The sequence below is a fragment of the Acartia tonsa genome, chromosome 1 (genome assembly GCF_053477335.1).
Source record: "Acartia tonsa isolate MP-2025a chromosome 1, ASM5347733v1, whole genome shotgun sequence".
Taxonomy (NCBI): Eukaryota; Metazoa; Arthropoda; class Copepoda; order Calanoida; family Acartiidae; genus Acartia; species Acartia tonsa.
The window spans coordinates 20,559,060-20,571,696 of NC_137260.1; the positions used below are offsets into that span (position 1 = coordinate 20,559,060).

At 30.8% G+C, this 12,637-nt stretch overlaps 1 protein-coding gene across 2 annotated transcripts; it reads right to left on the reverse strand.

The window, feature by feature from the left end:
* Window positions 1–1,797: 1,797 nt before the first annotated feature.
* LOC145314692 (signal peptide peptidase) lies at window positions 1,798–9,564 on the reverse strand. 2 transcript variants are annotated; one of them, XR_013877848.1, is made up of 11 exons: window positions 9,425–9,564; window positions 8,863–9,045; window positions 8,530–8,631; window positions 8,088–8,199; window positions 7,600–7,694; window positions 7,088–7,221; window positions 6,666–6,780; window positions 5,599–5,749; window positions 5,235–5,327; window positions 2,687–3,308; window positions 2,116–2,435 (listed from the first exon to the last, which is right to left on the reverse strand). XR_013877848.1 is itself a non-coding variant. In XM_080154713.1 (10 exons), exons 1-10 carry the CDS (start codon window positions 9,452–9,454, stop codon window positions 3,202–3,204), a joined length of 1,122 nt encoding a protein of 373 aa, XP_080010839.1. In that variant the 5' UTR covers window positions 9,455–9,564; the 3' UTR covers window positions 1,798–3,201. The 2 variants fall into 2 exon arrangements, 1 of the variants encoding a protein (XP_080010839.1); XM_080154713.1 differs by having other exon boundaries at window positions 1,798–3,308.
* Window positions 9,565–12,637: the final 3,073 nt, after the last annotated feature.

The window sequence follows — 12,637 nt, forward strand, 5'->3', positions numbered from 1 at the left end:
GTTAAAACATTTTACATCAATTTCACTGTTTTTTTCTTTATCTAAACTTTACTATTAAATGGAAAAAGGCTTTTCTAAATATTTGTTTATTTTAAGATAACGTTTACATCCAGATTCTAAAAATATCCATCTATTGAGTAATGTTTAAAATTTGAATGTTTGCAGCTATGCCCCTAGAGGCCCTTGGATCGCTTAAGGGATGAGGTTATGAGTGGGAGAAGTCAACATACACGTACTTAAATTTTAGTTTTGAAAAGAAAAACAAAGGAGCAATTACAATTCAAGAATAGTTATACACTTTACCAGAGCATAAAAAAAGCTTCTCTTTATAGGAGAACAAGCGGTTGTAAAATCCTTTGCTACAAACAGGCAGACATGCTGTCTGTTACTTTTATAGAAGGATTTAATTGAAAGATTTGGTGATTTTTGAAAACTAATCTAATACGAGGTTGTGTGATAACTGTTATCGTACATATCTCATGGTTAAATCTTTACAGGCAGGCCGGGTTTAGTTGGCTCTGGCTGTCATTTAGTCATTAAATGTAGAAAAAAAACCACAAATGTAAAAGCAGTCTGGGATATGTGTTGCTGCTCATTTTTTATGATCAAAAAGAAAATATTCACAAAAATCAGACATGTATGTTAAGCTGATGAGAAATCGAATTTCTATATACTTGACTCTGACATGCAGACTGGCGTAGGGAGGCGACCAAAATTATATAGAAGGTGCACTACTAACAAGGATGACAACATCCATAAGAGCGAAGGTCTGAAACGGTAGGACAAACAAACATTAAGTCTAGTGTCAGAACTCAATGTAAAAATATAAATAAAATGTATACCTAAGTTTTAACAAAATTCAATTGCAAAACTTCTTGAATACAGAATACTGTTACGAGGGCATACTTTTTAGGAACTTTATCAAAGAGATGCTTCCCTTATGGTGTTATACCTTATTGACATAGGAATCAATACTACAAAATCTGATATCTTACAAAAAGTAGTTAACAAAAAAAAAGTTAAAAACAGCATGTTTTAAATTGACGTACAGACTTTCCTGGTAAAGATCATAGAGTTGCTATGCTTTCTAAGTCGTACTTTACTTAATCTGTTATAGGAATCATCATACAAAGTTTGATATCGATAGGACAATTCTAACATGTCTAAATTAACGAAAAGAGCGAACCGTTACTGACGTAGGGACCTACCCTAATTATAGAAAAGGTTCCACTTTATAATGTTCTGTAAACCAAAGTTGTCAAAATCCATAGAAGCTCAACAAATCATCAATGGAGACTCAGAGTGACATAACACACTTAAAAGGAATAAGGTATAGCCAACAAACCAAATTACGTATAGGTTTAGTTTTTGCCAAATAATTTCGTTGTTGGTATAAGCTGCACACTTACACATGCAATAAAATAGTTTAAATATACTTCCACATAAATTTATGTTATTCTGTAATCGAATTATCTATCATCCTAAGATTAGTCACATAAAAGTTTTGGTGTTATAACAGCTAAAACATGTTAAAAATGGACATACTGACTTTCTAGAGTTGATTATAGAGTTGCAATATTTCCACATTACATTTGGTTGATAGAGGTATCATGATGTAAGGTTTGTAATGGATAAGGAAAATCTACCAGGCTATCTATCTGATAAGGACACATCCTAAATCTGAAAAACTTCGCATAAATAAAAATTGTTTACTGTCTAGTAAAACCTTCCTAGTTAAACTGTCCTCATTTTGACCTAAAAAATATAAAAATATAGAACAAAATTCATTAAAATATCTTTTTCAATAGACAGGGAAAATTTATTATAAATAATAAAACAACGCAGTTTTTTTTGTAATACACAACAATAATAGGAGCACATTCTACACATTAATTAGGAACAGAGACAGATAATCAGAAAATAAATTGGCTTGATGGATAAATTTTACTTTCAGAAGCATAATTTGGAATACTGCATCTATTTTACCTCGAAAATATTTGAGCGGGATAAAAGTAAATTAGCCAAGAAATTGAAGAAAAAATACAGATATACATACTACATAGTTTTTTTACGTTATTTTTTCTAAATTTTATAATTATCCGTCTCTTTCTGTACATTCACTCTTTCATAAAAAAAATAAAACAAGTTAACAATTACGTTGATGAAATATTTAACATAAGCTTCAGATTTTTAGTAAACTGTTTCTTTGAGAAAAAACATATATTTTAACCTTAAACAACCCATACACCAACATAGAATTTCAGTTTTCTTTAAAAATGAATGAATAAATATAAAAGTTATTATTCACTGGTTTAAATAAATGCAATTTAAATAATTGTAATTTGTAAGCATGCTTTGTGATTTTAAAACATAAAATATTATTTTTAAGTACAGTATTTGTGGAAAGGGGGTATAGAAAAATAAATTATATTTCACTAATGTTATAAAAAAGGGAACGATTTTTAAAGTAAAAAAAACTGAATTTTTAAGATCTTTTCTGTATTTTTTTTCTATTGTGAATTCCTAGTGCATCTAAATGAAGTATGATTAAAAATAATTATTACAATGATTTGCTGTGTTTGTGATTCAGTGAGATATTAAAAAAGTAGAAAAGTCTAGCCACCTTAAGAAAATTATAGTAATGTGGATTGTATTCTTTGAACGTTAAAAATCCAATCTAATTTACTTTTGTGTAATATGATATACCTAAATTAAATATTTTTTAAATTCATCAAATATAAATAAAAAGTGGCTATTAAATTATATTACTTATATAAGATTGTAAAATATTTAAATAAAATGTAAAATTTGTCATCAAATATTTCTCACTTAAAAAAATAAGAATACAATTATGCAAAGCTTCCATGAAAGAGCACTTCATAAAAGTACCTACAGGTAGACACTGAATGGAAACAAATAATGGAGGTTTATAGATGAAGCATGAAAATTTCTCCAGTTCATAGTTTGGTTTGGCATTTATAACACATTGCCAGATAAATTTGGCGCGTTTATTATATTTGCTTGTTGCAAGAATTCCTTTTCATTGGCGGCCAAAGAGTTCAAGATTGATATTTGGTCTTGGTTTGTTGTATTTTGTCTTTTTTGGCCATATTCAGGAAATGAAGGTATATTGTCTTTTAATATTAAGACAAATGTAAATTCAATTGAAAAGGGAATGTAAACAGGTTGATGTTGCCAGATTTATTTGTCTTTTTTGCTGTCTTCTGTCTGTTCTTCTTCGGGATGGTCGGAGTAGCTGAACATTGACTTGATATCTCCACGCACCAAGCCAAGGAAAAGTGGGACACCTGTAAAATAGGTAAAGTTACAGTTGAAGATTCATTTACAGATTGCCACAAAAGTAACTAATACAGTGTGTTTTTTTTATGAGCACTTTTTTGAAAGCAATTTTACCCCACTTATAGTTATCATAATTTAATGTTTAATGGCTTATTTTCTTCGTTTTTTAAGGGAAATTATGAAACAACAAAAAAAATTACAGTTTTTGTTGAAAAAGTACAGTAAAGTTGAAAATTAAAAACTTAGGTGTCAACATCTAAAAATGGGTTTAGCGCATTTTTCTTATGCTCAAATAATCAACCTTTTGCAAGAATGGCTGCTAAACACTTCAAAGTTGAGATATAGAGCTAAAAATGTATACAGATACTATTAGGGACATGTACTAGAACATATCAAAGTTTGAAGGTCATATCTCAACCAGGGAGGGAGTACTGGCCCCCCAAAGTCGACTACAGAAAATCCATTTTTTAAAGAAAAATGCGCTAAAACCATTTTTATATGTTGACACCTAAGTTTTTAATTTTCAACTTTACTGTACTTTTTCAACAAAAACTGTAATTTTTTTTGTTGTTTCATAATTTCCCTTAAAAAACGAAGAAAATAAGCCATTAATCATTAAATTCTGATAACTATAAGTGGGGTAAAATTGCTTTCAAAAAAGTGCTCATAAAAAAAAACACACTGTATAATAATAGATGCATTTTCTCATTTATTATTATTTTTATTTACATAGGAACTTCATCCTTATTTCACAGACAATAAATACTTTCAATATTTTAACCTACATTTTCTTTTTTAAAGATTATATATTTTCTTTCAAAATACTCTTCATTCTTAAGAAAGATAAAAAGTAATTTAAAATAATAATAGATATTCATTAATCCATAAAATAATTAATTTCTATGTGGAATAAAAGATAAACTAGATTCATTAAAGACAAGTGGTGTAAAAATACTCTTTTTAAAAGCGAAGCTTTTCTATAATTAGGGTCGGTCCGTCCGTCCGTCCGTTACGGATAGCTCTTTTCGTTAATTTAGGCATGTTAAAATTGTCCTATCGATTTCAAATTTTGCATGGTGATTCCTTTAGTAGTTAGGTACGATTTAGAAAGCGTAGCAACTCTATAATCATTACCAAAATGTCCGTACGTCCAATTTAAACATGTTGTTTTTTTTACTTTTTTAACAACAAATTTTTATGTGATCTAATAATCCGATTGATTTGATTTTTGGTATACTGATTCCTGGGACAACAAAGTATAATGTTATAAGCGAAGCAACTCTATAATCAAGTCCTAAATATGTAAGTATGTCCATAAACATTATCCTGTATAAAGCAGTTTTTCAACAAATTCACTTACAATTTTGCTTAGACTTTTATACTTATATTCTGATTATTCAGTTCTGACACTATATAAGTGTTCATGTCCGTTTGTCCTACCGTTTCAGTGCTTCGCTTTTATGGATGTTGTCATCCTTGTTTTTTATAAGAGTTGCACCTTTTATCTATAACAAAATTGTAAAACTGAATTGAAAATCAAGTGTCTGAAAAAAAAATCTGGGTACTTTTAAACATCTTGTATTTTAATTAAAATCGAACAAAACCAATAGCAATGTATGAACGAGAAATATAAAAAGAATTATTGCAGCCTATGTGGAACAATTTAACCCCCTGATAATGATACAACGTGTTGAGAGAAAGTCTTTAAGGACAAACTAAAAAATTTCGAATGAAAAACGATTTACCTATGGAAACAGAAAATGAAGTACGATCAGATACAGAGGGTAATTTGTTCTACTTTTTTCCGTAAAGAAATATGTTCTAAGACTTTAAAACAGGAGCATATCGCTTTAATTTTGAATTGCAGTTGCTTAAATATGTTACAATATGGCAACGTTAAGAAGTAGGTGTGTCCAACTAAGTGTAAAACCTACCTAAGCAAGCTGGCACCAGGTATAGGAGAGCAGGTTGTGCGTGTTTGTAAACATGCATCACCAGGATGGTTGTCAGCAGACCAGCAATGTAGGCTGAAATAAGAAGAAACAAGATTAGTTTAATGATAAAATTCTAAAACCCTAACTTTCCCTTCATTTATTGAACAGGTTACCCCCCTAAAACAGCTGAAAATATTTCAAATTTTAGAATTGGAATGTTCGTACCTCTGTCAGAGATCGTTATTCTTCTTTCTGCGAACTTATCTTTTAATAAGAGCCCCTACCTGTCACATTTACCTGTCAAATGGATTGCATTGAAAAACTTATGGACAAAATTGTCATTTATTTAAAAAATAATAGTTACCAAAGAATGTAGCATAGAAGTAGAAGTTTGAGTTCCTCTTAAGACTGATGTCATATCTGAGAAGGAGAGCAATGAAGATGCCAGGAATTACGATATCTCCAAGTCCGAGCATGGCGAAGTTAGTGGCTCCAAGTCCATTCTCAAGCAAATCCTAAATAAAAATAAGATAAAGTTTACACATTAACCAAACCTTCAAACCAACGGTTTAAAAATGTCATCTTAATGTTCATAACGGACCAACTATAATTAACAAAAGACTGGTGTAACGCGTTGCGCATCCGCTATTCATCGGGGCCGGGAAGAAATATGTTCAAATTAATGCACAGTAATGAGTTGTGCCTATTTTGGGCCCCTTCCCTCTTCTCTAACTTGTTTGTCCCGCAACTAACATAGCAGTAATAAAAACCATTTTTAACTTCTTTTGTTATGACGTTGTGTCGGACCGAGATTAGAACGTTACCTATCACCTTCCCGACAACGAGCGGATGCGCTTTGTGTTACGCCACAGTCGCAGGTTAACAAATGTATTATAAGACACAAGAAAACGAATTTTGTGTTGAAGTGCTAAGCAAGCATAATATGTTTTACCTAATTTGACACTAGTGTTAAAAAAAATTTTCAATCTAAATTAACCTCTAGCTTCCTTACTAAAAGTTTCAAAATACTATTATACTTTTCTTTACACAACTGTAAGATTATAAAACATATGTATCAACGGCTGCAAAATATTTCTATTTAATAATATTCAAAAATTATTGTTAATGTTTCATATGTATTCAATTATAATTCTAAATAGTTTATGATGTAAAGAAATGTTCAAGAATTATCCAGTTTGAAACCATTTTCTGTTGTACCTATTCAATTTGTTGTGGTTTTATTTGGTTTCTTGACAAAAATTAAACAGAAAAACCAAAAAAAAAATCAAATCATGTTGTATAAATGTTTTTAAAGAATTTAATAATCTGCACAAAGGATACTTAAATTTTACAGACAAAAGGTACCTGTATCCAATATAACCTAACCTAATCTAATGATTCAATCAAGTACATTTTCATCTTTTATTTTACCTGTGGGAAAACTAGTTTAATGGGAGCTTCAAAAGACTTTGCCACGGTGACCATAACGTCAGTTCCAAATACCCAGAAAATATCGTAGAAAAAGAGACCTCCCAACAAGATACAACCTGGCATTAATGATACCCATACGAAAATGCTCACAAATAAAGATTTTATCCAAATAAGATAAAAAAAAATCTTTGATGCTTATTATCATGAATTTGTACTGTTGTTAAAAAATAAATGATTTAAGACCTAAATATCATTTTTTTCTTGTCCAAAAATATTTGTATAGTTCGCGTTGATTTATAGTATTACAATCAAAGGAAGCCTCAATGATACGATAAGGTTGGGTAATTTATTTTCATTTTTCTACCTATACAGGTACCTATCTAAAAAAAAAAAAAAAAAATGAGCCATTTCGTAAAAGCATCCCTGTGACGACATTGCTCAAGTGAAGGAGTTCAACACCATTGACAGCGAATGCGAGGCCGAGCAGGTTGTTGGCGACCCAGTGCTTCTTCAGGATGTACCACACTCCAACTCCGGAGCACATAGCTAGGCACACCTATGAATAATAATTTATTTTGAGGATTATACTCATAACCAAGGATAAATTGACACAAATTGAAATTGTTTTTGTGTGAAAAGAAATTAAGTATAAAGATTTAAGAACAGATACCTATGAAAGATGGAGCAAATTTAGGAAAGAGAAAAAGTGTAAAGGATAATTTAAACTTTTTCAGAAGTGAAGATGAGTTTTTTTTAATGAAGCGGTTTGGAAGAATTTTCTTATTTAAACAAAGCTTTAAGTATTTGACAAAACAATCTGATTACCCAATTAAAATCCTCCAACGAGCCAAAAAATATGGTCATAATATTTTTAGTTTTAAGGACAAATTAACAAATCGAATTTATCGTACGGAAAATAAAATGTTATACTAACCAAGTCATGTGTATTGAAGTTATAATCCATGATAACCTCAAGTTCCTCTCCTTCTCCTTGTGTGAACTTCAAATGGAATGGAACCATAGGAACGGCTAAAGAAAGAGGTTTTCTAAATATCTTATAAGTGGCGTAACTTTTATGCCTTATTTTCTTGTTTTCAGATCATTTCGACAATTAAAAAATGTAGGATATAGGTAGTTCAGGTCATAAAAGATTTTAACTATACTCAACACTAAGGTGTTATTTAAAGACAGAATTACTACCTACCTACCATTACCTATCCCATGTAAAAAAGGTATCCTTAAAATTACAAAAAAGTTAAACCCATATGGACTACCTACCTATTATACCTAATTAGACTTTTAAAAAGACGTCCAAGCTTTCTTTTATAAATCTTTTTGGTTACATGACGTGTCTACTTTAACATTACAGGTTTTTTCTTAGCGAGCACTTAGTTTTAGAAAACAGTGGATATGTAGAAAAACCTGAAGGAATAAGCTTGAGGACCAGTGGTGAGACCATGTGAGCCAGGGCAAAGATACCCAACACAAAGAAATAAGATGTCAGAAGCATGTTGATGTATTCTTTGCCGAAAATCTAAAATAATAGAAACTTTAAAGGTTTATTTTGAATGTAGTAGGTGACCAAATTATAAGACATCTGCCTAACTAGTTAAAGTCATTCATTAGTGTAAAAAAAAAGCCAGTCAAAATAATTCTTTTTAATTGGCTCTCTGTTTTGGAATAAAAAAATATGTTTACGGGATAGCACCCAACTTTTTCTAAGATACTTATACATTCTAATGAGCATATTTAAAATAATATGTAGTAGAGGTTCAGAGAAATCAGGTATACAAGGAGAAAAGATAAGGCTATCAGGCAAGCACGAAATACTTGTAGAAAAGCTATGCTACTACATAAAACCTACGTGGAAGAGAATATAAAGACCAAAGAGAGCACAGGAAGCAATGAGAGGGAACATCATGGCGTCTTGAGGCCTCATGGTTTCAGGTTTTTCTCCGGTCCTTTCCTAAACATATAAAATATGTAGGTAATATCTAAAACGAGAATAAGATATTTTATAAATCAACGACGTCCTAGAACACTCTTATTTTGAATAGTGATGGGACGGTATTATAATGATACGATAATTCATTCTTATGTATTGATTGACAATCGCAATAATAAATCAAAAATTGGTACCCCTTATGTAGATTATAAGAGAGCATTTTGAAACAAAAAATTTAAATTAGGTGCTTACCGAATTTTCCTTCTGTTTTTGTTGAGCTTCGATTGATCTGTAAGAACCAACAAAAATTGGGAAGAGGGCCATAACGACCAGACTGCCATAGGCGACCATCATGCCTTCTGTCGTTGCGGGGACCTTCGCTGTAGCGTTAACCGCTTCGGTAACTGCTTCAACGACTTGATCTTTGACCGCCTCCTAAAATAAACACAAATGATTTTTATTTTCCTAGTTTTACCTAGGTACCTAGTGAACTTCATATTTTTCCTTCCTATTTGTTATCAAAGCTGATGGTCGACATTTTTTAGTTTCTCAAATTTTTAGGTAGAATTCAAATATTACCTACCTAAGCTAAATTTACAATAAAAAAACTTTGTTGGGTCAATGTCGTAAGAAGCTTAAAAAACTTCATTTGATCCCCTAGAGCTCGGGCCTCATATAAGAAAAAATAGCATATGCTTTAATTATATATATTATCAAATACTTGTAAAATGTATTTCAAAGTAGGATTTGAATACAACTAAAAATTTTGTATTGGTGATATTTTGTTTAAAACTTTGTTAGCTAAAAAACCTACCATAGTTTCAGTAACAACTTCTTCTGCCATTTTAACAAAAAGAGTCTAAAACACTAGTCTGAAAATAACACAAAAGATGAAACTTTTTCAATGATGAAATTCAGTTTTGTTGACGTTGAATGTTATAAAATAAGTTTTAAAATTTGACAAAATTACAAATAAAGAAACATTTTAATATATAGAAAAGAATTAAAGCACAATTTTCGGTATTAAATAAAAAAAAAGAGAAACTTAAACATATTATTCAATTTCTCATATTTTTCTCTCTCTTGTGTTCCACGTCTGCTAAAAATTTACAATAATATTCTCCTCCCCTTCCTAAGAAGAGCTTAATCATTTTTCCTTCCCTTTTTTTGGAGCGGTTTATGGCAAAGGGCAAAGAAATGCGGGAAAGGGAAAGAAGCAGCTACACGTCATAACAAAAGTCAGCTGTTTTTATAAATAGTGGAGCAACAGTATTTTGTAGAAAATTATAAAAAAAAAATACAATTCTCCATAAATTTTTTAGATAAAAAAATGAACTGCCCTCTCATACAAAAACAAGCATATTTATCCAAATTTATTTCTTCAACTAGGTTTTTTGATGTTTCAAAGCTTGAAATTCATGAAAATAATAAAACTATTTTTAAATCTACAAAACGTATGTACATCTCTCAAATGTGAAGAAATAGGATCGTAGCAGACAACCAAAAATAAAAACATCAACGAAAATATTTCTCAAATTTCAATCATCAACATATTTTGCAATAATTTAAGAACAGAAATATGAATTTCACATCAAATACCATTTAGAAATGTATTTTTTGTTATTAGTGATTGTTTTAAGTGATATTTCTACCATCAAAAGCGAATCAGGAAAGAGGATAATATGTACTTAACATAAAATTATGATTGAGAATACTTTTTAAATTAAATAATTTTTCTATTTAATAAAAGAAAACCAAAAGGCTTTGGTTGGTTTTTCATTATATGATAAGAATTTTCTATTACTTAAATATTTTTACTAAAAGCTTATGAATCAATACCTAATTTGTTAATAAGTACTGTATATCACAGTGGGATCTTTTGCATGAAAAAAATCGGGACATCCAAAAAATCTAAAATCGACTTTTATCTATCCTAGGACCTAATAATGGCTGTAAGTAGACAGCTAGAAAAGAAATTTTTAAAAAATATTAATTTTTGGCGGGTTTATGCCTATTTAAAAAAGGTAGTGAAACATTTCTTTTCAGTTTTGATGATTTTCCAGATTTTTTTACACAATTTTTTCAAGGCAACAAAAAATACATTTATGTTCATCTTATGAAAAAAAAAAATTATTGAGGTACTTTTCAGATACCTTTACCAATGTCTAATTAAAGAAAAAATTTTAAAAAATATTTTTTTGGTGGTGTAAATTGACATTTTGTGAGAAAATTTCACCAAAAATATTAAGATTTTTAACCCCAAAAAATCAGTTTTCTCCATTTTACCCAAAAACGGACAGGAGGCCCCGGGTTTTGCAATAATAATATCAATATACAACATGTATTGTGTATAAAACAGTTTTCACAACCTGGGGCCTCTTGTCCGTTTTTGAGTAATTGAGCATTTTACATTGCATGGTTTGAACAATTTCGTTCTTGTTAATTTCAAATTTTCCCCCGTTAGAGGGGGAAGGAGTCATTTTAGAGCCCAAAGTCATCTCTGCAATATTTTCAAACTTATTAAGGCGGATCTTTCTTGACTTATGCATCATTTGCCTCTGGCGAACCGTTTCGCCGTTATTTGCCGCCGTTGGCGTGATTTTTAACAATTTTTGCCGTTCTCGCGGTTTTAATGGAAATTTAAGGGATAAAGGAGTCGTTAAATACAGATGACTTAAAAATACTTTTATTTTAGCAATTAAATTTGCTAAATTTCATGTGTTCTAAAAAAATTTGTAGTTCTAACTGGTTTTGGTCCAGCAGAAATTCAAATTTGGAGATTAATTATAATATTGCAAAAACATTATAAACGCATCAGAGAGAGAGAGAGAGATATACGTTTGAGAGAGAATATAATTTAAGTAATTATGCTTATATTCTTATCAGGGGCGTCCAAGCTTTTTATTTTGGGGGGGGTAAAAATTTTTGAAGGGGGGGGTAATTCGTTTTTGGGGGGGGTAAAATGGCGCGCGAAGCTCGCCCTAAAATTTTTTTATCCCCCCCAAAATTTTTACCCCGGGGGTAAAATTTGCTTGGGGGGGGGGTAATTACCCCCCCTGAAATCTTTTGGCAGGGGTAAATTTAGTTTACCCCCCCCAAAATTTACCCTCGGGGTAAAATTTTTGGGGGGGGTAATTTAAATTTTATTAAATATATAGTATTAAAAATGCGCGCGGGGCGCGCAAAATTTTTTTTTATTAAAGATTTTTCATTTTTGGGGGGGTATTTACCCCCCCAAAATTGTTTGGGGGGGTAAATACCCCCTCCTAATCGTTTGGGGGCGGTAATCGCCCCATTACCCCCCCCCCCCTTGGACGCCTATGATTCTTATACAAACTTTAAATGAAGATAGCTAGACTTAAAATAAAGGTATTAACACAAAATCAAAAGTGTTTTGAAAATTATGTTATTGTTGTTTATATCTGTAAAAAAAATATTTGAAAACATGCCTTATAAGTGTCCTATTTCACTTATACTGGACCTACCTAAAAATGCCGGGACTCGAAATGGGTGCACCTGACGCTATATTCTTGTTCACAAACATTGTTTGCATTGAAGAAATATTTACATAGACGTTGATTTTGTTAAAATATTCCTATCCTAACTAAAGTTATGAAGTTTTATAGGTTTTTTAAAAATATGGTAGCTTCGCTCCTCCAAAACAGCAAGACGTACTTACCAAATGCACATTAGAAGTTAACAGAGGCAAAATTTAAGTTATTTCCGAGTTAAAGCAAAAGAAATACATCATTTCTTCAAATACAAGCTTATTTATTGAAGTTTACTTTTGTCTACTCTAAATGTCCCGTTTTTTGGCAAAAGATCCCACTGTGTATATATTATCCTTAACGTTGAAGAAGTCTGTCATATAAATGGTTCACCTATCAAGAACAACTATTCTACGAAGACACCGTATCAGTTTATTGTTAATAGTTTAGACATAGGAAAATTATTTTTCAATGTGTAAAGGGTATAGTTTCCTAAATAGTGATTTTTGCTCTTTAATGAACCTAGAGAGTAATATGTC